This window comes from Panthera tigris, chromosome B1 (assembly GCF_018350195.1).
Source record: "Panthera tigris isolate Pti1 chromosome B1, P.tigris_Pti1_mat1.1, whole genome shotgun sequence".
In the NCBI taxonomy this organism is placed as follows: Eukaryota; Metazoa; Chordata; class Mammalia; order Carnivora; family Felidae; genus Panthera; species Panthera tigris.
The window spans coordinates 44,611,307-44,635,684 of record NC_056663.1 but is presented as its reverse complement, the minus strand read 5'-3'; the positions used below and the strand labels follow the sequence as shown (position 1 = coordinate 44,635,684).

Below are 24,378 nucleotides of genomic sequence, written 5' to 3'. Positions count from 1 at the left end.
GAAGCCTGGGAGAAAGGGCTCACTCACATGATCCAGTGACTAGAGAGAAACCAGAGACACTGTGGGTGGCTCTGAGCTGATGCAAAGCTCTCCTGTCCCCATTTCTCTCTTCCCTGGGAAGAAGTGACCCATCCCTTGTCCCTTCTGGGAATACTAACAGCGGAAGCAACAATAGTTCATCTTGTGTTTTGTTAAAGAGATTTTGGGAACTGTGTTTGCTGTGTGTTCGTGGTATAAAGGGGTCTCCTCACTAGCATCTCAGAAATAAAACCTGTACTTAAATGGCTTTTGGACCTTTAGCTCCTAATTTTCTTAAAAAGTGTGTGGGGGCCAAGGAATCAGAGACTGACTGGTCATTCTCTCAGGTCTTCGTGAAAAACAAAGACTGAAAGACCCTATTCCTCGGACACCCAAGCAAGAGTCTCCGATGGTCCTTTGGAAGAATAGTAAACCATGGCAGATCATGGGATCTTCCTGAGCTTGTGGTCCATTGTCTTTGGTTTCTGATGGGAAACCTTTAAAAACACCACCAGAGAGGGGCACCTGGGTGGCTGTCAGTGGAACATACGACTCTTGATCTCAGGGCTGTGAGTTTGAGCCCCATGTTGGGTGTAGAGACAGCTTAAGAAACATAAACTTAAAAACAAAACAAAACAAACAAACAAAAATAACAAAAACAGAAAACCACCACCAGAGAAGTACAGTTAAAAAGAGCAGCCTTGGGCAGAATTGTGCAGTGAATCTACATTTGTTTTCTGTTGTTATGTAGCAAATGACTACAAACATCACAGCTTAGAACAACACACATTTATTAACTCACAATTTCCATGTGTCAGGAGTCTGGCCATGAGGGAGCTGGGTCTTCTGCTCAGGGTCTCACCGGGCTGCAGTGACAATGTCAGCCAGGGCTACAGTCTCATCTGGGGCTCAGCGTCCTCTTCCAACTCACATGATTGTTGGCAGGATCCACTTCCTCGCAGTTGTGGAACTCATAGTGGCTAGCATCCTTGAGGCCAGCAAGAGTATCTTTCTGACTTCTTCCAGCTCTGACCCCTGACTTTCTTTTAAAGGTCTCTCACCTGGTTAGGTCAGGCCCACCCAGGATAATCTACCTTTTTATTAACTTAAATCAATTGAGTAGAGATCTTAATCTCATCTTTGAAATTCTTTCACCTCTGCTACATAATATAACATAATCACAGGAGTGATATCCCATCACCTTTGCCATATTCTATTCATTAGAAGCAAATTACAGGGGTGCCTGTGTGACTCGATTGGTTAAGCGTCCAACTTCAGCTCACGTCATGATCTTGTGGTTCGTGAGTTTGAGCCCCACGCCGGGCTCTGTGATGACAACTCAGAGCTTGGAACCTGCTTCCAATTCTGTGTCTTCCCCTCTCTCTGCCCTTCCCTGCTCATGCTGTCTCTCTCTGTCTCAGAAATAAACACTTTTAAATTTTTTTTTAAAAAGAAGCAAATTACAGGTCCCACCCACATTCAAGGGGAGGGAATAATACAAGGACATGGGTCCTTGGGGTTTCTCAGAATTGTGCCTACCACAGAGTCCAAGAGCTTCTGGAGAGAACAGCCCTTTCCTGAAGGGTAAATGGGTGGATTATGATCTTTGAGACCGGAACTCTGAGTTAAAAGATTTATGTGTCTCTCACTGTAGTGGGCTGAATAGTAGTCCCCAAATATATGTCAACTTGGAATCTCTGAATATGACCTTATTTGGATTAAGCGTCTTTACAGATATAATTAAGGTAAGGATCTTAACATGAGATCATCCTGGATTAGGATAGGCTCCAAATCCAATGACATGTGTTCCTATAGGAGACAGAAAAGAGACCCTTACAGACACAGGGAGAAAGTGAGAACAGAGGTAGAGATGGGAGTGATTTTTGTCTACAAACCAAGGAATGCTGAAAATTGCCAGGGCCACCAGAAGCTGGGAAAGAGGCATGGGATGGATTCCTCCTCAGAACCACCAGAAGGAGCCAGTCCTATTGACACCTTACTTTCAGACTTCTGACCTCCAGAATTATGAGAGAATAAATTTCTGTTGTTTTAAGCCATCGAGGTCATCAAGGTCAAATTGTTGCAGCAGACTTGGAAAACTAATACACTCACTGATCATTGTCCCCATGCGAATCAACGTCAAAAAATGGACTTGATGGTCTCAGGTGCAACACGAACTCAGACTCGATAGAGATGCCAGTTCCCAGAGATCAGAGGTGCCCTAAGAGGTAGCAAAGCAGGGCAGCTCTACAACCCAAGCTACATTCATCACGGAATGTCAGCAGATGCCCATTCATTTCTACCCTCTTTTGTTATCCCTTCATTGATGAATTTGTTTGATTCAGCTACTGTTTAAAATGTGGGGAGGCTAGGGGCGCCTGGGTGGCTTGGTTGGTTAAGCGTCCGACTTCGGCTCAGGTCATGATCTCGTGGTCCATGAGTTCGAGCCCCGCGTCGGGCTCTGTGCTGACTGCTCAGAGCCTGGAGCCTGTTTCAGATTCTGAGTCTCCCTCTCTGCCCCTCCCCTGTTCACGCTCTGTCTCTCTCTGTCTCAAAAATAAATGTTAAAAAAAAAATGTGGGGAGGCTAAAATAACTGTGGCTTAAACAAGATCAGAGTTTATTTCTCCTTCACTTAAGGGTCTTAAACATAGGCAGTCCATGGTGGAAATGGTGACTCCACATTATTGAACACCCACGTTCTTCTGCCATTTGCAACACATAGTTGCCATCTCATGACCTAAGGTGGCTGCTTTAGTTCCTACCGTCACACCTGCATTCCAGCCAGTGGAAAAGGTAGAAGTTGGATGTGAAGGATGTGTCCTTTTCCTTTAATGGCAGACCTGGAAGCTGCACACCTAAACCGTCACATAGTCAGACCTAGCTACTAGCTGCAAGCGAGGCTCCAGGGTATCTTCAGCAAGACCCGGTACCCAGCTAAGGGTTCTACCACTTAAGCTAAGACTCCAGTTTCTTCCTAAAACCTAAGGAATAAAGGAAACCGGAGAGGGGAGAGCAACTTCTGTCCACAGGAGACAACACAAGGTCTGACTTGTTCAGTGGCCTCCCAAATCTGGGGCCAGTGGAGAAGGGAGGAAAGTCCCCAAAATGGAAATCCATAAGTAGATCAAACGCCTACCACCCTTCAAACTGATAACAGCATGAAGAAGAACCTTGAAAATGTGGGTTTAAAACAGCAGGGATAATGGGGCTCCTGGGTAGCTCAGTCAGTTAAGCGTCCGACTCTTGATTTCAGCTCAGGTCATGATCTCAGGGCTTATCTGTGCTGACAGTGCAGAACCTGCTTGGACTTCTCTCTCTCTCTCTCTCTCTCTCTCTCTCTGCCCCTCCCTCACTCTCTCTTTTTCTCTCTCTGTCTCTCAAAGTAAACAAACTAAAAAAACAGTAAGAATGGGGTGCCTGGGTGGCTCAGTAAGTTAAGTGTCTGACTTCGGCTATGGTCCCACATCGGGCTCTGTGCTGACGGTGTGGAGCCTCCTTGGGATTCTTTCTCTTCTTTTCTCTCTGCCCCTCCCCTGTGTGTTCTTTCTGTCTAAAAAATAAATAAATATACTTTAAAAAATGAAAAAAAAAAACAGCAGGAATAAGATGAATACAAAAAAGCTAGGAGTATAGTATTCCTCCTTCCCATACCCTCTGTTGTAGGTTGAACTGTGTCCCCCTTAAAGAATCACTGAAGTTCTATCCCCCAGAACCTGTGAGTGTGACCCTATTTAGAAATAGGGTCTTTGCAGATGTAATCAAGTTAAAATGAGCTCATACTGAATTAAGTTGGGCCCTAATGCAATGACTGGTGTTGTTATAAATGTGGACATAGACACACAGGCAGAGGCCATGTGAAGACGAGCAGAGCTTTTGGGGTTTTTTTTAATATTTATTTTTGAAAGAGAGAGAGAGACAGAGCACGAGCGGGGGAAGGGCAGAGAGAGGGAGACACAGAATCGGAAGCAAGCTCCAGGCTCCAAGCTGTCAACGCAGAGCCTGACATGGAGCTCGAACTCATGAACCATGAGATTGTGACCTGAGCTGAAGTCGGACGCTTAACCAACTGAGCCACCCAGGCGCCCCCAGAGTTGTAATCACACAGCTACAAGCCTTGTGATGCCAAAGATTGCCAGCAACCAGGAGAACGTGTAAGAGGCAGCCAAGGATTCCTCTCCTAGAGCTTTCAGAGAGAGCATGATCCTGCCAATACTTGATTTTTTCCTTCTAGCCTCCAGAACTATGAGGAAAATAATTTGTTATGCCAGCCCTAGCAAACTAATTGACTGTCTCCCTTTCTGGTTTCTCGTGGCCTTGTTCTAATGAACCTTTGCTATAATGTACCATAAAGCCCTGACATCCAGAAGTGCTCTGTGTTCTAAACTTCTGTCCCTCCTTAAAATTTAGCTCATCACTGGGGTGCCTGGGTGACTCCATCAGTTGAACATCCAGCCCTTGATTTTGGCTCAGGTCGTGATCTCAGGGTCGTGGCATCAAGCCCCTCATTGGGCTCCGTGCTGAGTGTGAGCCTGCTCAGGATCCTCTCTCTCTCTCTCTCTCTCTCTCTCTCTCTCTCTCCATCTGCCCCTCTCCTCCCTCCTCTCTTTCTAAAATTAAAGAAAAAAAATTAGCTCATTACAAATGCTGTGTGGGAAATGGAAGGGTGAGCCAAACTAGGACCGAAACGTCAGACACAGGCCAGATGAGAGTCTAAGTGTGAAAAAGGAGCCAGAGGGGGAGATGTGCATGTGACATGGATATGAAACCAGGGGCATCAATCCGAGGCACGGATGAACCTGCAGAAGAAAGATGAGGTGGGACGTGGCCACCCTGGCCAAAGACAAGTCCAAGATTTAGGCTGTCTACGGAGGCAGGACCATCCGCAAATCAAAACCCCGGAGGCCTGGGACTAGTCCTCGCTGCCTACTCCAATGACTCCACTTACACTGGAGGAGTCCTTCGGTTTCCAAAGGTTTTCCTTCGGTTTCCTGCTTTATATGTCACCTCTTAGTTGGTCTTCAAAACCAGTCTGCGTGGGCTGAGTAGAACAATAATGGAATTCCATTCGACTCACAGGCAAACAAAACGTCAGAGATACAAGTAACCTGCTCGGTGTCACATAACTGATTATCAGTGTGTGTGGAGGGGAGGAAAATGAAATTTAGAGTCTCGTAGGCTGGGTTAGAACCTATCTGATTTTGGGGCACCTGGGTGATTCAGTCGGTTAGGCATCCAACTCTTGATTTCAGTGCAGGTCATGATCTCATGGTCCGTGAGTTCGAGCCCCATGCCAGGCTCTGTGCTGACAGTGCGGAGTCTGCTTGGGATTCTCTCCCTCTCTCTCAGTCCCCACACCCCCTCCACACACACACTTCAAAATAAATAAATAACTTTAAAAAAAGAAGAAGAAAAGAAGATATTTGGTTTCTATGAGGCTCTACTGTTTGTTTGGTATCACTTCACCTACCATTTGCAGATCGCCTCTTACAGCGTTGGCTTATTGACTGATGCTCACTCAGTAAATGACCATTTCCTTCCTCCTCCCTTTCTTGCTTCTCCAGCTCCAAGTTTGGTGCTCATTACACTACCAGTGTTGCCTTTCTCTGACTAAAGTGATCTTGGCTACTCACAGTTCACCTCTCTAGAAGTCAGTTTCTTCACCCGCTTTATCAAAGGGTTGGACTAAATCATTCGCAAGGTCTCTTCCAGCCCTGATAGTCTGTGGCCTTCTGAACACTGCCTTCCTGCCGCAGGTCCCAACGGACCCACCCTGCGAAGCCCACACCTGTTGGACCTGCCATCGCCATCAGGTGGCGCCCAGCACCGTTTACGCCTTGGGTGGAGGAAAGTCTGAAGCTGCGATGCTCGACCTCAGCCAGCACAGAGCTTTAGGAGAGCTAGCCCTAGAGAGGAGAGAAAGTAAACCTGTCTCCATTTACTTTATAGATGAGGAAACGGAGGAAAGCGTTTTGCTTTTCCTTCGTATCATAATAGGACGAGCTAGGAAAGATTAGATGGCCTCCTGGAGTTCCTGCTAATTTAACTGAGTTGCCTCAACCCATTGTCCCGTAGTGGACCACATCCAGGGCTTTTTTGCACAGCGTCGGGGAGGGCATTAGCTGTGCTCCCCATTGCAGGTTCCCGCTCCTCTGGAGAGACATGCAAACACAAATATATGCACGCAGCCAGGAAGCATGAGAGGGAGCCCAGATGATTGGGTTTTAGGATCAAAACACAAAGGAGCATGATTTCCATGGCCTTCACCTATGCCCCCAGAATGAAAGGAGCAAGGCTGCTCCCAGTTTGTAAGAGCTTGAGGAATGGAGCTGGTGGGGATTGATAGCCCCGTGACTGCCCGTGACAACCACAGCCTGCGCTGACCATTGTTCCCCAGAAGAATCTACCACGGGGAGCCTCCCAGGAAAGCCTGCTCTCCACCTCCTCCTTACCCTGATTCTGCCTGCTCCTTCGAGGCTCCACCTGAAGCAGAAGGTCAAGTCACCTCTGGACTAGCCAGTCACTCCTCATCCGGTCTCTGCCAAGTTCCGCCCCCTTCGCGCTGTCATCTCTGTGCATGCCCAGCTCCTGCTAACAGGTTCTAGGAAGGCCAGGGGTCCACAGGCTCGCTCGGTCTCATCGGTCTGTAAGTCTTCACCTCTCTAGCTTCAGAGGATGGTTGTTTGCTCAGGCCCCGTTAGCAAAAGCAGCCTGCTCAGCATCCAAGATGTAAATCTCCCCCAGCCTGACACCTGGCCACAAGTTGCCGGAGAGACGACCAGAATGGCTGACTCTCCATCTGTCAGATGCACTGGTGACAATTTGCAGATGGAGTCCACAGCCCAGTGCAAGTCTAAACACTCTAAAGGAGCCTGACAGCTGGCACATGGGTGTGTGTCGAGCAAGACTCACGCAGTATGAGCTCTTGGATAACGTTCAAGGACATTTCTCCAAGCCAGAGCCCCACTCTCTGCCCCCCTCCCAAAAATCATCCTTCTTCCCTGCCCAGGAATGACTGGACAACTTTCCTCAGTGATGTTGCAAAAATATCCAGAGATGGAGAGAGGAGGCCCTCTTACTTATCCCAGGCCAAAGCAAGACTTCTTTCTCCACTAAGCATTCAAAAGTTGAGTCCTTGCCAAGAAACCTCCCACACACCTCGGACCCCAGAGATCTCACACTGCTCTGGATTCAAAAGGAGAAAGTCATCTTTGGTATGCAAACATCCTGAGAAATAAAACATGGGCTCCTGGGGAAAAGGGAGCCGCATAGCCCAGGTCAAATTCACAGGGAACACCCATATGTGGAAATCCACTGGGCTTATCCTCAGGACAGATCAAAATTTCATAACTCCGGAGCCCCCAAACCCACCTTGTGCACCGCACACCGCTGTCGCACAGCACATTAAATATTTGATGATTTCCTGGTCATCCTGTACCTCAGCCTGGGCAATCGTCTCTGCTTATGGAGTTTAAGTAAGAACTCGCAAAATGATTCAGTGGTTGCCACAGAAATTTCCTTTCCATAGGAAACTGCTGATAAGGTTCATAAGAATTGAAATAAGGAAAAAACTTTATCAACTGGCTCAAACTTGGGACTCCAGTTTTACTTCAAGAGGATAACATTGATTTCTGCAGCCCAGGAAAGGTAGAGGTTATGGAAAGGAAGCATCAGAATACATTTGTAACCAAAGACATTTGCCCAACACAGACAACACTCTGGGCCTCCAGACACACATACACGTACAACACTAGACAAAACTGGTTCCCGCGGGCAATGGGATCTTAGGAATTCACTGCTGGCTTATAGCATGGGAGCTGACATATGCCCATAGACCCTGATCCTGAGCACAGCAAACTCTGTCCTCCTATGAGCACTACACTCAAGTCTTTGGGTAGCATGGCTTTGCTACCCACTTGCAACTGGGTTCCGTGAATTTTGGAAAGGTGGAGATACAGGAGTGTCAAAGGCTTAAACTCACTCCCCTTTACCCAAACAGACTTCTCATTTTTTGTTTCATGAGGATTAGGAAGAAAGGGGCAAGGACTAGTCCTAATTTACTGCATCTGTCAAAAGCCAGCTCTAAGAAGGGTGTAAGTGGATTAAGGGGGTGGTGCGGGATGGAGAAAAGAAGGCAATGGAGGAATCGCATTCAGTAATATTTATTCATTTGATGCTAAAAGGAAAAGAAGGGATCTGTTCTAATGGTTCGGCCTCCTATGAATCCTGGAGCCACCACCCCCCCCCCACCCCCCTCCAAAAAAAAACCCTGAAGAAGTCCTTCCGGCACTGCTGTGAGGTAGATCAGAGCTGTCCTGTGTCCAAAGTGGGGGAGGCCGGTGCTTAGAGATCCGTAGCGATGTGTCAGGGACAAAACCCCAAAGCTGCACCTTTGCTAGCTTCCTGCTCCCAGCTTAGGCCACAGAGCAAGCAGCCAGCGTGGGGAGCACTGAGTGGTCCGTCAGGTCTAGGCAGCAGGAGGGATGGAAGGAGGAGTGCTGTCTCTGCCCTAAGCACACAGCACAGAAGTGAGCAAGGTGACAGGTGTCCCACCAAAGCTAGTCTGGCTGCTCCAGGCTGCTGGATACTTCAGCTGCTGAGGTAGTGGTGAAGTTCAGGGCTTAGAAAAGTTCTCTCAGAAAGAGAGAGGCAGAGAGGATAGTGAAAACCCACCTGCTAAAGATTTTCCCTCCCCAGTCGGCCCCCCTCCCCACCCCAAGGCCAAGTCACCAGTTTCTGGAGGTCAGAGATTTCCAGCTGGGAAACTCCACAGGGCTCATTCTAAACAGAGGCCAGAGGCTTTCCAAAAGTTCTGGATGAACAGAGTTGTTTCTTGTCGTTCAGGACCTAAGAAATTCCCCCAGGAAGCCCTGAAAAATGGAGATAATATATCTTGGGGTGAGGGGCACAGGGTGGGAACAGAAGCACTAAAGAGCAGGGGTGAAAGTCAGGGACCCTGGGAAGAATATGTATGTAATCACACAAAAGCATCCGGGCTCCACCCAGCCACAAAATACCCACCCCCATCTCCAGCCTTGTTCCTGCCAGGGAGAAGAACTGGGGCTCACAGATTCCCCTACTCCTGTTTACCCTTCATAGCCGAAGTAGAGTCTCACCTCCACAGCCATCAAACCTTTCAAAGAAACCACAGCTGAGGCTAAGGGCCGGGGTGGGGGGGGGGGGGGGGTGCTCTATTCTTCTCCGCAAGTCAAAGCCAGCCCAAGTGCAGGCAAGAAATATGCGAGGCCAAAGAACTGGGCTAGAAAATCTAGAGCTGACCAGGCAGGCCCACGGTAAAGCCGCACTTCCTGGCCACACTTCCCGCACTGGGTCCTGGGGTGAAGAACAATCCTCCGCCTTTCTTTGCTTCAACCCTGGGGCAGGTGGGTGGGATGCTGGAGAAAAAAGTGTCCTGGGTTCCCTTTTGGTTCCGTCCTCCTTGTCCCCCTTCTTTCGCTGCAGAGACCTCCCCAACCCCACCTTCTCCTCCCGAACCCCAAACTCTGAGAAATGGCCACATGAGACACCGAATGCTTCCAGGTCCTGAGCCGCCAACCCCTTCGCTTCGGTTACCTACCCGACTCTGCGGGCCTGGTCAGCGCCGCAGGGGCATCCGAGGTTTCTCCAGCCCGGGAGGCTGCTGCGTGGCGCTCCTCCCGCCGGCAGCGGCACAGCAGGCGGCGAAAGGCGCTGCGAAAGTCGGGGCTGCGGCAGTAGATGAGCGGGTTAAAGGCGGAGTTGGCATAGCCTAGCCAGTTAAGGGCCAGGAAAGCCGGGCTGGGAACCAGAGAGGGGCCCCCGAGGGCGCGCACCACGTTGGCCACAAAGAAGGGCAACCAGCAGAGAGAGAAGGTCCCCATGATGAGACCCAAGGTGCGCAGGGCTCGGTGTTCCCGGAGAGGCAGAAGGCGCGCGGGCCGCCGACCGTAGGAGGGCACCCCTGCGGGAGAAGCGCACGGCCCCGCCGGGGCGGGGGACAGAGAGCGAGACGCGGCCGGCGGAGACTCCCCTGGTGGGAAGCGGACCAGCTCTCCGCGCAGCAGGCGCAGCTGGCGCGTAGCCACGACGAAAACGCGCGCGTAGACGAAGAGCATCACAAAGAGCGGAAGGTAGAAGGAGACGGAGGAGGAGAGCAGCGCGTAGGGTATGTTGGAGGCGAAAGCGCAGCAGTGCGGATTGGAGTGGCAGCGCTGCGCCTCGGCGTCGGCTCCCACGCGCCACCATTTGCTCATGATAGGCGCAAACGACACCGCCGCTGACACGACCCACACCAGTACCACGGCTGCCCGGGCGCGCCGTTTGGTGACCAGGGCGCCGTAGCGCAGCGGGTTCGTCACTGCCAGGTAGCGGTCCACGGCCAGGGCGCACAGGGTTTCAATGCTGGCCGTCACACACAGCACGTCCACTGAGGTCCACAGCTCGCAACCAGTGGCGCCCAGGGGCCAGTGGCCGGTCAGCGCCAGGGTGGCCCCCGGCGGCACTACCAGGAGTCCCACCACCAGGTCTGCTGTGGCCAGCGAGGTCACGAACACGTTGGTCATGGTCTGGAGTCTCGGCGTCCGAGCGATGGCCACGATGACCAGCAGGTTGCCTCCCACGGTGGCCAGCACGGCCAGCGCCAACAGCGCCCCCGCCAATGCCACCGCCCACGGCACCCCCGGCAGCCCACTCGTGTTGGCAGTATTGGGCGTCAGGGTGGGGGCATCCGGCCACGAAGCCAGAGAGCCGTTCCCGTGAGGCCACGGAGCCATTCCCGCGGCGTGCGTGGGGCGGGAGGGAAAGAGAGAAGGGGTCTCCCAGCTCACCCGGCTCGGGGGCGGGGACAGCGGGGCGTGGGAGCGATTTCCCGGGCCTGGGCCATTTTCCCTAGTTGACCGGGGCGAGAACGCTCAACCTCCCCCCCTCCCCACTACCCGCCCCGGTGCCACTGCTTGGGGTGGGGAGGAGTGGAGGCCCTTAAAGGGGCAGCGGCCAACAGTCTCTATGCTGGGCGCCAGGAAGGGAATTGGAGGGAGGGGAGAGAAATGAGATGGATGTCTGAGTTTTCTTGTAACCTTATCTGGAGTGCCAACACCCGGACTTCTCTGCCACCATGTGCCCACTCCTGCCGTGACCACCGCAGGCACTCAGCGCAACACTCCGTCGGCACTGATTGCCTGGAAGGCCGCACCAATTTCCCCGGAAGGTCCTGCAGCTTCGCTAGCAGAAAGGTCATGAAGACATCACCACCACCGCCTTACCTTGTCAGAGGAAAAGGGAACCCTCCCAGGGCCAGCAAAATGATCCCCACTAGCACCGCACCTACTTGAGGGTCCTTCTCTAAAATATTGTAAGTCAAAGTATCTTCTCTCTTTTCCCAAGACTTCGCGCCAATGAGACTTGGCCCCTTTCCCTTCTATTTCATTCACCTGCCCTGCCCCTCCAGTTCTCCGTTGTCTTGTTGCTGTTCTTTTCAGTTAGCAGGGAAATTTGATGTTTTCCTGGAGTCTTTATACTTGCCTGCTCATTTGAATTTTGATTAGGCTTCACACAGCCTAAGATGCTGAAAGTTTCCATCTCTCCATCTTCCCCATTGTCCCTTGCCGCTTCCACACACCTTTCCACCTAGAGAATTTCTAGATGGGTCCCTGCTTTTAAAATTTCTTTAAAATTGGGGGCACCCAGGTGGCTCAGTCGGGTAAGCATGGGACTTCGGCTCAGGTCACGATCTCAAGGTTGGTGAGTTTGAGCCCTGCCTTGGGCTCTGTGCAGACAGCTCAGAGCCTGGAGCCCTGCTTTGGATTCTGTGTCTCCCTCTCTCTCTGGACCTCCCCTGCTCTCTCGCTCTCTCTCTCTCTCTCAAAAATAAACATTAAAAAAAATTAAAAATTACCTTTATTTTTTAATGTTTATTTATTTATTTTGGGAGAGCGAGTGAATCCCAAGCCCACTCCGTACTGTCAGGCGCCCCGACATAACACCTTTATTAAATCCTATCACAACCTGATCCTGGAGCAGTCTTGCTTCCACCCGGGGTAACAACGGGACAAAAGGGGAAAAAATGATCATGGAAAATGCCTCCGGGGCCATACCCTCACATGTCTCTTTTGAACAGCTCTATATTTCGAAAGAACGCTGTATGGTCTAAGCAATCCCTCTGGGAGGCTGAGCCCGGGGTTGGGAGTAAGAAAGACTGGAGGGGGCGTGAGGGCCTAAAATTATCCTTGAGGAGAAAGAACCAGTTTTGTCTCCCAGGGACCCAGCAGCTCACCCACAAGCAGGGTTTGTCAGTGGCCCCCAAGCAAATGCCTTCCACGCCCATGCAGTACCCCAAGCCTTTGGACCCCAAGTACCTTTGGATCCAAGGAAATGCCCACTAGGTGGAGGTGGAAAGCCTGTCCTCTGCCCTCCACCCCCCAGTCCTGCCCAAGTGGGCAGGCCCTACTTGGCCTTGAGTCTTGGCTGTGCCCTCTTGCTGATCATCAGGATGTCCACTTCCCAGTTGGGTTTTGCAACACCCCAGAGTGTTGCCAGTTATCTCAAAGGGGTGTCGTAAGATTCTCAAAGAGTAATCTCTAAAACAAATACATATCATTCAGCAATTTTTTTCCAGGACATCAGTTGGGGGCCAGGGTGGGGGAAGGGGGCTAGGAAGTCAAGCAACTTCAAAGGCTGTCATTGCTTTAGGGGGTGACTTCTTTATTCCGAACAAGTGTGTAATAATGTTTACATTTTCCAAAAAGACAAGCTTTCCAAAGCCACATGAGTGTGCTTGAGTTTGGGGACTGATTAGGGCAATAACCAAAGAAGAGTGTGAGCAGAGAGATTCCAGGCCCTGTTAGTGAAGGCTTTTATGAGTAAGCAGGGCACTGCCGAAGCACCTGGCATGCTTCCCTCTACTCTGGCCCTTCCTGCTCTCATTCCTAGTCTGGCCTCCCCCTGCCCAAGAGGCTGACAGCCAGAAGGGCTCCTTCTTTTGCCACTTTGGTCCATGGGATTATTCTGTTTTTCTTGCTTTTGTGATTTTCAACTTAATCTTTTTTGCGTTTATTTATTTTTGAGAAGAGAGAGGGAGGGAGGGCAAGGGACAGAGAGAGAGGGAGACAGAGGATCCAAAGCAGGTTCCACGATGACAGCAGAGAGCCCCTCTCGGGGCTCAGACTCTGGATCCACGAGCTCATGACCTGAGCCAAAGTCAGAGCTTAACCGACTGAGCCACTCAGGTGCCCCGGGTATGCATTCAACTTTATTCAACCATCAAAATATTCAAAATTCATGTAATAGAAAGTTCCCTTTATCCTGGTTTTCAGCACCCTCACAAGTACCCACCATTAGTCTCTTTTTATCCATTTAGTGATATGTTATATGTAAATAAATCAATACAAGTACATGTGCTTTTGTCCTTTCTTTTCTACACAAATGGCAGTAGGATATCCCCACTATTCAGCACCCTGCTTTTTTTTTAAGCTTTATTTATTTATTTAGAGAGAGACAGAGACAGCGTGAGCAAGGGAGGGGCAGAGAGAGAGAGAATCCCAGACTGGCTCTGCACCATCAGCGCAGAGCCCGATGTGGGGCTCGAACCCATGAAACCATGAGTCTGATGCTTAACCGACTGAGCCACCCAGGTGCCCTGCACCTTGCTTATTTTAACTTAACGATGTATATCTGTAATCCTTCCATACCAATACATAATAGCTTCCCATTTTTAATATTCCATAATATAGCTATACCGTAACCTATGAAAACAATTGGCTACTGACGGACATCTAATTTACTTCCAATCTTTACTAAAAGATGATAATGCAGTGAATAACTTGAAACATGTCATTTCACATGTGTGTAAGTATATTTATCGAATAAATTCCTGCAGGGGCGCCTGGGTGGCTCAGTTGGTTAACCATCCAACTTTGGCTCAGGTCATGATCTCACGGTTCACGAGTTCAAGCCCTGCGACAGGCTCTGTGCTGACAGCTCAGAGCCTGGCCTGCTTCAGATTCTCTCTCTCTCTCTCTCTCTCTCTGCCCCACCTCTGCATGTACTCTGTCTCTCTCTCAAAAATAAATAAATTAATTAAGAAAAGAATAAATTCCTGCAGATAGAATTCCCGTATCATAATTTATAAATTTACATTTGCAATTTAGAATTTACTGCCAAATTACCCTCCCCAGGCAATGTACCCATGTATATACTCTTGCCATCATTTTTTTTTCTTGCCATCATTTTTGCTAGCCAGCTGGAGGTTGGAGGCAAGTGACCTGCTCCTCTGGGAAGTCGTCCTAATGACTGGCCCCAGGAGAATTAGTGCTGCCTGGTCTGTAAAGGTCATCCAAGTCTGGGCAGAAGCATACATTGCCCAGGGAGAGCCCTGGGCCCCCAAATGACCTTTGTTCTGTGCCCTTGGAAGCAGACAGTGAATGTGGGCTTCTTAATCTGCTGAATTCAGGCCCCCCGGGTTGCTGTTTATGTGTTGGGGGCTCCAAGGGTGAAAGTTATCCTGTTGTGTAAGAGGGCAGTTGTGTGATGGTCTGTGATTTAGAATATGCGGTCAGTAGAACCGGAAGAGGCAGAGACTGCCTGGTGGGTAGAGATTCTAATAGTGGGAGAGGGAGTCTGTCCCTCCCTTGCTTTTGTGGTCAGTCTTATGTGCATCACAACTCTATGTGTGTGTGTGTGTGTGTGTGTGTGTGTGTGTGTGAGAGAGAGAGAGAGAGAGAGAGTAGAAAGAAGCCTAGGGGAGTTTAGGTGACTGAGAGCCTCATACCTCATCCAATGTGTTAGAGGTGTTATAGGCTATGATTTAGAATCTCTCCATCTTGCTTTAAAGTTCTTGGAAGGAACCACAAACTAGGTGGAAGTTTCTTCCCTCTCTTTACCCTGCCTATCTTCTCCAATTAGTCCAGGGGGATAAGATGGTGGTGACATAGAATCGGAGCTAAGGGGTCTTAAAGGTCAAATCTGACACCAACATTTTACAGAATTAAAAGGCCGAGGCCCAGAGGGGAAACTGAGTCTTGGCCATGATCATACAGTAAAGGTTCATTCCTGTCAGATGCACAGGCATCCAAGGAGCCGGATCGTTTTCCAGAGCACCTCCCCTCACTCCCACCAAGGCCCCAGAACAGACCACTGCCCTGCCTCTGGAACTGAAAAGAAGTCCCCAACCTAAGACTTTCCTTATATTCTACAACATGGCGTGGCCAACTCTACACCCATCTGATGTTTACCAAGGCAAGGAGCTTGAAGGGAGGCAGAGAAGGGGCCTCCATTCTTTGGAAACAAAAGGTCCTCTGGTGCCTAAGCGCTAGCCTGGGACAGACCTTATACAGGCAGAGAAAGGGTAGACATTCAGGGTTTTCTAACAGTGCCTTTTCTCTTTCTTCCTGGCCATCAACAGAAGAAGGGACCAGGACATATTTCTTTCCCTCCTGAAGTAGAAAAAGAAATATTTGTTTTAGTCTCCTTAAATAATCATGAAGGTCCTTGACTCTTGATAAAGCTGTCCCCCAGGGGCTGGGAAAGGTCACACACCCCACCTGCAGTGCAGACAAGACTTTCTTCGAGGATCAGTGAGGCACCACCACCCAGGGAGATGGGGTGAGATCAATCCATTGTGGGAGAGAGAGAGCAGGAGAGGCTGCCCACCAGCCCACAGATACATTTCTCTCCTGGCCTTCCAAGGCACCCCTGGATACCGCTTTGCCTGATTTCTTTGCACTTCCTTTCTCTATCAGGAGAAGGACTCAGCTTGGAAGAGGTCATATCTGCCATGCTTCTTGGATCTGTGGTCTCTCTCCTTACTCCTTGGGACGGAAAACTCAAACAAGGCTGGAGCATGTCTGGCTTAAGAGGCTAGTACTCAAGCTGAACATGCTCTAGACCCTTCTCTCACATCGACCCCCACTTTCCCCAAGGAAGCAGGTCCCGGGGAAAGGGTGGCTGGTGCCTGGAAGGAAAAGAAGCAACACAAGCAGGATAGTTTCTCCTCCAACAAAGAAACTAATGCCTCACATGATTCGACCCCTCCAATTGAGCCGGCAACGAGGAGCTATCCTGGCTGGAAAGAGGAAAGAAGCCAAATCCCACAAATCCTTTTAGATTGCCAAAAGCCCATCACGGAAGAATCAAGTCTGGGGGTAGCCAAGATCCAGATGCCAGTGGAGAGGCTGTGGCAGGGGAGAAAGGAAAGTGTTTCTTGTTTTTGAAGAAGGCATGGATGGAGAAAACGGCACTTTTTTTTTTTTTTTTTTTTTTTTTTTAATCCCAAGAGGAGGCAAGACATTTTGTTTCTAGTCGGGAGGGGACTGTCTTCCCCTCTCATGATAAATGGGCAACAGGAGGAAAGGAGACATTCTCAGGCTTGTCATGCAGCTTGAGTCTTTGCAGGAGGACCTCGGTGGTGGAGGTGTGGCAGCCTGGTCTTCCAGCCTCTCAGTCACTGTTCGGCACACTTTCTCTTGTGCCAGTCCCCAGTGATAGACCGGTGACGAGGACCCATCCCCTGCCTGCGAGGTAGAGAGCTCCCAGCCCCAAAGAGGGAGCTGGGTTTCACTTTGCTCCCCCAAAGCCGTCCTGCCAGTGGTAGGCAGCTTTGGGCATAGACATTGGATAGGGTGGCTTTATCCCATTACAGAGAAAAGAAAGAAAGCAAGGAGGGCGTCTCTTGGGGACATCAAGGTGACATCTTAGAAGAGGGACCGCTGTACCTTCTACCCAGCCCCCCATGAGCAGACAAGTATTTTCCCACTGCTAGTAAGGTAGTTACACTTTAATCCTCTGCCTTCAATCCTGGGTCACACATGCTACCTCTCACATGCCTAAGCTTGACCCCAGCAGTCCTGGGCTTCTGTGAAAATATTGCTTCGTGGATGTTCCACAAGATATTAGCAGCGGGAGGAGGCTGGGATGATCACGTATATTTTCTAAATTGTGCTATTCAGATGAAGCAAGGAGATTGTTGAGGGTCACAAAGGAAACGGCACGGTGAGGCCAGGAAGAGAAGCCAGGTGACCTGGATCTCCAGCCTCTGACTTTGGCTGGCAGCTTGTCCTACCTTCTCTGCTGGAAAGGGGTTTGGGGTGTAGGGTAGGGGAGTGGAGGTGGAGGGAGGGCTGGAGACTGGAAGCAAGTCATTAACATTGACCTTCTCTGCTTCCTAGATTTTGAATTCCACCCTGATGCCCTGAAGGAGACGAAGGGGTTAATGCAGTGGTGAAGGAGGGTGGCCAAGGAGAGTGGATGAAGGAAAGGCAGGATTCTGAGCTGTGGCAAGTCAGGGTGGAGCTGGGCTCCTCCAGAGCAGGAAGGAGGGCTTTGATTATAGGGGCACAGTTTATCGGTGAACCCCAAGTGAGGAGGTCTTGGAAGGGGTGGGGAACAGAGAGGCAAGGAGGAAAAGAATGTAAACAGTGCTAAGAATGTCAGCTCTCTCCTGGGAGGTGGGGGCAGTGGAAGACAGCCCTGGATTTCTAAAAAGGTCTTCCCTTTGTGGCATCTGGACCCCATTAAAATATTCTGAATGATGCCAAATGATTCCCAATGATGCTTCTGTGGGTCCCGGCGCCCTATCAGAACCACAGAGTACCGAGAAGAAATGGCATTATGAAGGAAAAGAGTCCTTGTTAGGAGCACAGGGCGGGGGGGAGGGTGGGGGGGGGGAGCTCCTCCATTCCTTCATTCCCCTCTCAGGAAGGAGAAGGAGGAGCCAATGGGCCAATTGGAATCCATTTCATGTGGCGCCATGATTAGGATCCGGGGACAAAAAGGAGCCATCGTTCTTGAAAACCAGTTGGAGAGCTTTGGGTGAACACACATCCTGGAAGCTGAGACACGCTGATGTGCCTACCCAGAAAGGCAGAAACTGAAATGGGAGAGCTCTCCCAGATAGGCACAGGCACAGATGGACACAAGTGTAACATGCACACAACACACACACGTGCAGATAAGTACACCCCATCTTCAGAGTCACACACACTCGGAGGTACGTGCACACAACCTACAGAGACTGAGATACTGAGATATCCCCCAAAGAGAGTCATCACATCCATATGCATACTCATGTGCGACCAGCCGAAGTCCACCCACTTGTAGATGCAAACCACACCCCCACCCCGAAGCCCAGACTTTGTACGCCACACGGGCACGCTCCATCTGTTGCGCTGGGAAGGAAACCGCAAACCGCATTGCTACAAAAAGCTCCAAGCCCAGCGCAAAAGCAGAACCAGGTCAGAGGCCGGCACACTTGGCTGCGTCTCTCACCACCCATCTCTCAGTGGTGGTGCTAATGGCACAGAACCGCAGGTCCCGAGTCTGTCGTGGGAAAGTCCTTTTAAAGCATGAAAGGCAAAGCAGCCTAAATTAAACCCAGCACCGGCCCTGCTTGCTCAGAGGGAACAAGTCACTGGCTAGCCAGCTGTCCACGTTTCATTGTCATTTGTCCCAGGGAATTTCCTCAGGAGAGTCCTTTCTTTGCAAGAAGATGGCTGAGAAAGAATGCCTACTCCATTGTGTCGATGATCCGTTGATCAGTCAGCACTACTGCGCACAACCGTGTGCTGGGCACCAGGACAGGTGCGGGAGATGCCAAGAGGGATCGGACATGAGAGCACCCTTCCAACACAACTAGAGAATAACAGCCACGTGACAAGGGCAGAAGGAGGGCAGTGAGAATCAGTGAGAGCCAGATTCCGAGCAGGAAAAAACTTCACGAAGATTGGAATTGGAGCTGAGAGTTAGCAAATAATTAGGATGGAGAAAGGCATAGAAAAAGGAAAATGAGCAGACCAGATGATAGGACTGGCATAAGCAAAAGTGTGGAGGTTCCGGATTGGAGTGGCTTCTTTAAGCTGCCTTGCCTGCCTTGGTTAATACTCCAGGCACCTTGGGAAAGGGCCCACTGACATTGACTCACCATTCTCAGCCTCAATCCTGGATGTCTTACCTTCATCCATTCATTCCTAGTTACATTCAAACTTACAGACATGATACTCATTCGATTGTGGTTCTCCCTTCTGATTGAATTTGACAAAAGTTAATGCCTTCCTACTGAAAAGGTTCCTCATTCCCAAGGCTGGATATCCCACCCCAGTTTTCCTAGGACACTCTTTCCCTGATTGACCTGACCGTAGGACGCTCACCCACTATCACCTCCTCCAAGGGTAGCTTCTCGCCTGATTCACCAGCCTAAGAGGATGGTGAGGAACCCCAACTGGAGATATTCCCAAGGAGGGGGTCTTTCCTGGGTACAGCTTCCAGATGCTGTAGCACACCAGGAAGAACAATGGATCAAGAAATGTTGTTTGGGGAACTTGAGGGGCTCAGTTAAGCATCTGACTCTTGATTTCAGCTCAGGTCAAGATCTCATGATCTGTGACATGGAGCCCCGAGTTGGGCTCTGCACTGACAGCACAGAGCCTGCTTGCTCGCTCTCTCTCCCTTGCTCTCTCTCTCTCTTTCAAAATAAATAAATAAACATTACAAAAATTTTTAAAGAAAAAAAGAAATGTTGTTAGATGGGCACCTGGGCACCTGGGCACCTGGCTGACTCAGTTGGAAGACTATGTGGCTCTTGATGTTAGGGTCATGAGTTCAAGCCCCATGCTGGATATAGAGATTACTTAAATAAATAAACTTAAAAATTGTTTGTTTCATTAAAAAAAAAAAGAAATGTTGTTAGAACCATTGTCAGGCCTGCTGCTTTAAGGACGATAAAGCATGTGATTTCAGGGAGATAGAAAGTTGCCTTCCTCCACGGAAAAAAAATTCTTCTTAAAATTTCATCATTATAAATGCATACATATATATATATATATATATATATGTGTGTGTGTGTGTGTGTATATATATATATATATATATTTTACTGAAGTTTGTATCTCTTATTAAACTGAAAAGGCCTCTGAAAGGGAAAGTCTCTTGGTCAGTTATACCTTAGGGTGACTGACTTGTAAGATCCTTTCCTGACAAGTTTGCCCAAGGGATAAAATATGTGAAGACACTTGATGTTCTTGGGGAGGCTGGGAGAAATTTCTCTCCACACAGCCCAAGTGTGGGCCAAGTTTGGGGGGCTGAGCACTTTGATAAAAGGAAAGGATGGTCTCTCTGAGCAGCTTGTCTGGAGTGATGTCTCATGTGATAAGCATAACCACTGAAGTGCAATAGATTGAACCACAATCTTAAGTGAATCTTTGAAACAAGAAACATTCTTGGAGGGATGCCTGGCTGGCTCAGCTGGTAGAGCCTGTGATTCTTGTTCTTAGGGTGGTGAGTTCAAGCCCCACATTGGGCCTGAAGGCTACAGGGAGGAACTGAGGGCTTGGTGTCCCAAAAGCTAGGCTAATCAGTCATAACTGCCATTACATGTTAAAGAAAAAGAATAGACTTCTGGAGAGTCAAAGTTGTGAAGTGCTTTCACAGGTCATCATGTTCAGTGTCCCGCTGTTGCAGATTGAAGCTTAAAGAGGCCAAATGACTTATCTAAGATCTTACAGCATGTGGCTGATCCCCAGGTTCTTCACTCTTGGATGTGTTTCCTTTCCACCACACTCAGCTTCAGAACTGCAAAGCTGGACATTGAAAATGCACCTTTTATCCTGTCTTGGCATATTTGAGTTTATTAAAATGTATTCTCTTTAAAATTCAGCATTCTCTTGTGAAATAATGGATAGGCAATTATTGTCAAAAGCTGACAAAACAATTTGATGAAAGCTGAAGGAGAGTTTTATAATGAGCCAATCAGGGGGCGCCTGAGTGGCTCAGTTAGTTAAGTATGTGACTTTGGCTCAGGTCATGATCTCATGGTTCACAAGTTCAAGCCCTTGTGAAGGTTCACATTCAACTACGTGCTGACAGTTCAGAGCCTGGAGCCTGCTTCAGATTCTGTGTCTCCCTTGCTCTCTGCCCCTCCCCTGCTTGCACCCTGTCTCTCTCAAAAATAAATAAACATTTAAAAAACAAATAAATAAATATTATGAGCCAGTCTCACAATACCCAAACCCAATTAATTAATTTTAATCACCAAATGAGAGACGGTCAGATTTTATGTGTCTCTGAATATAACACGATAAACGTGCATGGCACCTTGACTAAGAAAAAAGAAGAGAAGACTCAAGTTACTAAAATCAGAAATAAAAGAAGGGACATTACTACCAACTTTACAAAAATAAAAAGGGCTATAAAGGAATAACATGAACGACTGTATGCCAACAGAATGGATAATCTAGATGAAATGGGAAAATTCTTAGAAACAAAAATCTCTACCAGAACTGACTCAAGAAGAAATAGAAAATTTAAGTAGATCTATAACAAGGATATTGAATCAGTAATCAAAACCTCCCAATAGAGTGGAGGGATGGGCTAAAAAGGTGATGGGGATTAAAGAGAGGGCACTTGTGATGATCACCAGGTGTTGTATGGCAGTGATGAATCACTAAATTCTACACCTGAAGCTAATATTACACTGTATATTAACTAACTTGAATATAGGGGCACCTGGGTGGTTCAGTCAGTTAAGCGCCCAACTTCAGCTGAGGTCATGATCTTGCAGTTTGGGGGTTTGAGCCCCACATCGGGGTCTGTGCTGACAGCTCAGAGCCTGTAGTCTGCTTCAGATTCTGTGTCACCCTCTCTCTCTGCCTGTCACCCACTCATTGTCACTCTCTCTCTCAAAGATAAACATTGAAAAAATTTTTTAACTAACTTGAATTTAAATAAAAACCTAATAAAAGAAAAAAAAACTCCCCAACAAAGAAAAGAAAACAAAACAAAACAAAAACACATGGCTTCACTAGTGAATTCTACCAAACATTTAAAGCAAAATTTATCCTAATACTTCTCAAACTCTTCAAAAGAACACTTCCTAACTCATCCTATGAGGTCAGCATCACCCTGATACCAAAGCCAGACAAAGATACTACAAAAAAAGAAAACTATAGAATTATGTCCCTTGTGAATATAGACAGAAAAATCCTCAACAAAATACTAGCAAACCAAAGTTAGCAGCATATTAAAAGGATAATATACCATAACCAAGTAAGATTTGTCCCAGGAATGTAACATATGAAATCAATGTTATATGTGACATTAATAGAATGAATGAGAAAAATACATGGTCTTCTCAATTGATGCAGAAAAAGTTTGATGTTAACAAAATCCAACACCTGTTAGTAATAAAAACAATAAACTAAAAATATAAGGGAATGTTCCTCAACATGATAAAACTGTTATATGAAAAACATTACACACAATAATAAAAGATCGAAAGCTTTTCTCTTAAGATCACGAACAAGATAAGGATGCCCACTTTGCCATTTCTATTCAGTATATTACTTGAAGCCCTAGCCAGAGCAAGTAGGCAAGAATAAGAAATAAAAGGCATCCAAAGTGAAAAGGTAAACTATCTCTCTTTACAAATGGCATGATCCTATATGTAGAAAACACTAACGAATCCACACCAAAAAAAATTTTCAGTGTTATCTAATAAATGAATTCAGCAAAGTCGTAGAATACAAAAATCAACACCCAAAAATTAGTTGTATTTCTATACACTACCACCAAACAATCCCAAAATTGAGAAAATAATTCCAGTTACAATAGCATCAAAAAAAAAATTAAAGTTTTAGGAATAAATGTAATCAAGAAGGTAAAAGACATGTACACTGAAAACTACAAAACATTGCTGAAAGAAATTAAGAAAACCTTACGTAAATGGAAAAGATCCCAAGTTCCTGGATTGAAAGTACCAGTATCGTTAAGACGCCAATACTATCCAAAGCCATCTACGGATTCAATGCAATTCATATCAGAACCACAATGGAGGGGCACCTGGCTGGCTCAGTTGCAAGAGCACGTGATTCTTGATCTCAGGGTCATGAGTTTGAGCCTCACATTGGGTGTAAAAAAAAATAATAAAACTTAAAAAGCTAAAAAAATAATAAACTTAAAAAATCTCAATGGAAAAAATCCCAATGATGCTTTTTTTTCAGAGATAGAAAAATCCATCTTAAAATTCATATGAAATCTCAAGAAACTACCAATAGCCAAAACAAACTTGCAAAAAAAAAGAGTAAAGTGGAGGATTCATACTTCTTGATTTTAAAACTTACTATGAAGCAACAGTAATCAAAACAGTGTGGTACTGGCATAAGGATAAATATGCAGACCAATGGAATAGAATTGAGAGCCCAGAAATGAACATTCAATGGTCAATTGATTGTCATTGACTGACCCAACCATTCAGTAAAGAAAGAACAGTCTGGGGGCGCCTGGGTGACTCAGTCAGGTAAGTGTCCTACTTAGGCTTAGGTCATGATCTCACAGTTCTTGAGTTCAAGCCCCACATCGGGCTCCGTGCTGACAGCTCAGAGCCTGGAGCCCGCTTTGGATTCTGTGTCTCCCTCTCTCTTCCCCTTCCTGGCTTTTGCTCTCTATCCCCCTCTCTCTCGCTCTCTCTCAAAAATAAATAAACATTTTTTAAAAAGTTAAAAAAAAAAAGAAAGAAAGAACAGTATCAATAAATGATGCTGGGAAAACTAGATACCCACGTACAAAAGCATGAAGTGGGACTTTTATATTACAACTTAAAAAAAATTTTTTTTAATGTTTTTATTTATTTTTGAGAGAGTGAGTGAGCAAGCAGGGGAAGGGCAGAAAGAGAGGGAGACACAGAATCCAAAGCAGGCTCCAGGCTCTGAGCTGTCAGCAACAGAGCCCGATGCAGGGCTTGAACCCATGAACCGTGAGATCATGACCTGAACTGAAGTCAGATGCTTAACCAACTGAGCCACCTATGTTACAACTTTTAAACTCAAGCACAAATAGAGACCAGACTTGAAAATTCCCTGAACAGACAAAACCAATTTAATCATAAAGGCAAAGCTTCATTTAGCTTATTTTTCAAGACAAGTAAGACTAACTTGACCTGGGTCATTTCTTGCTTATGCCTCTGAAAATCATAAGCAACACTTCCCCAAGGTTTATATGAGGGAACCACTAACCTGTTCCCTAATTTAAAAACTTTCTAACACTATAACCAGTCACTGCAAAGAATAAACAGTCACTGCCTCCTCACTATACAAGCTGCTTTATAACAATATACCTCTGAGCCTCACTGCATATTTGGTTTGAGTATTCCCAGTTCATGAACTCTCCTTTTTGTGTGTGCACAATAAACTTCTACTAATTAGTACTCTGGTGATTCACTGGTTTTACTTCTGCTGTTGCTGGAATTTTGACGCACCACATACAAAAATTAACCAAAAATGGATCAAAGACCTGAATTTAAGAAGTAAAACTATAAAACTCTTTATTTAAAACTTTTTTATATTTATTTATTTTTGAGAGAAAGAGACAGAGCATTAGCAGGGGAAGGGCAGAGAGAGAGAGG

General features: G+C 47.5%; 1 protein-coding gene across 1 annotated transcript; it reads right to left on the bottom strand.

Moving 5' to 3' along the window:
• Nucleotides 1–8,264: 8,264 nt before the first annotated feature.
• Nucleotides 8,265–10,768, bottom strand: ADRB3 (adrenoceptor beta 3). Its single transcript, XM_042982658.1, has 3 exons — nt 9,595–10,768; nt 8,748–8,887; nt 8,265–8,649 (listed from the first exon to the last, which is right to left on the bottom strand). Exons 1-2 carry the CDS (start codon nt 10,766–10,768, stop codon nt 8,865–8,867), a joined length of 1,197 nt encoding a protein of 398 aa, XP_042838592.1. The 3' UTR covers nt 8,265–8,649; nt 8,748–8,864.
• Nucleotides 10,769–24,378: the final 13,610 nt, after the last annotated feature.

Excerpts from the sequence above, each read along its gene's own strand:
- ADRB3 (XM_042982658.1), bottom strand. The coding sequence starts at position 10,768 with ATGGCTCCGTGGCCTCACGGGAACGGCTCTCTGGCTTCGTGGCCGGAT. Across the intron at positions 8,888-9,594 it reads GACCAGGCCCGCAGAGTCGG|GGCTTCCTGGGGGAATTTCT; the intron begins GTAGGTAACCGA and ends TCCATTTTTCAG.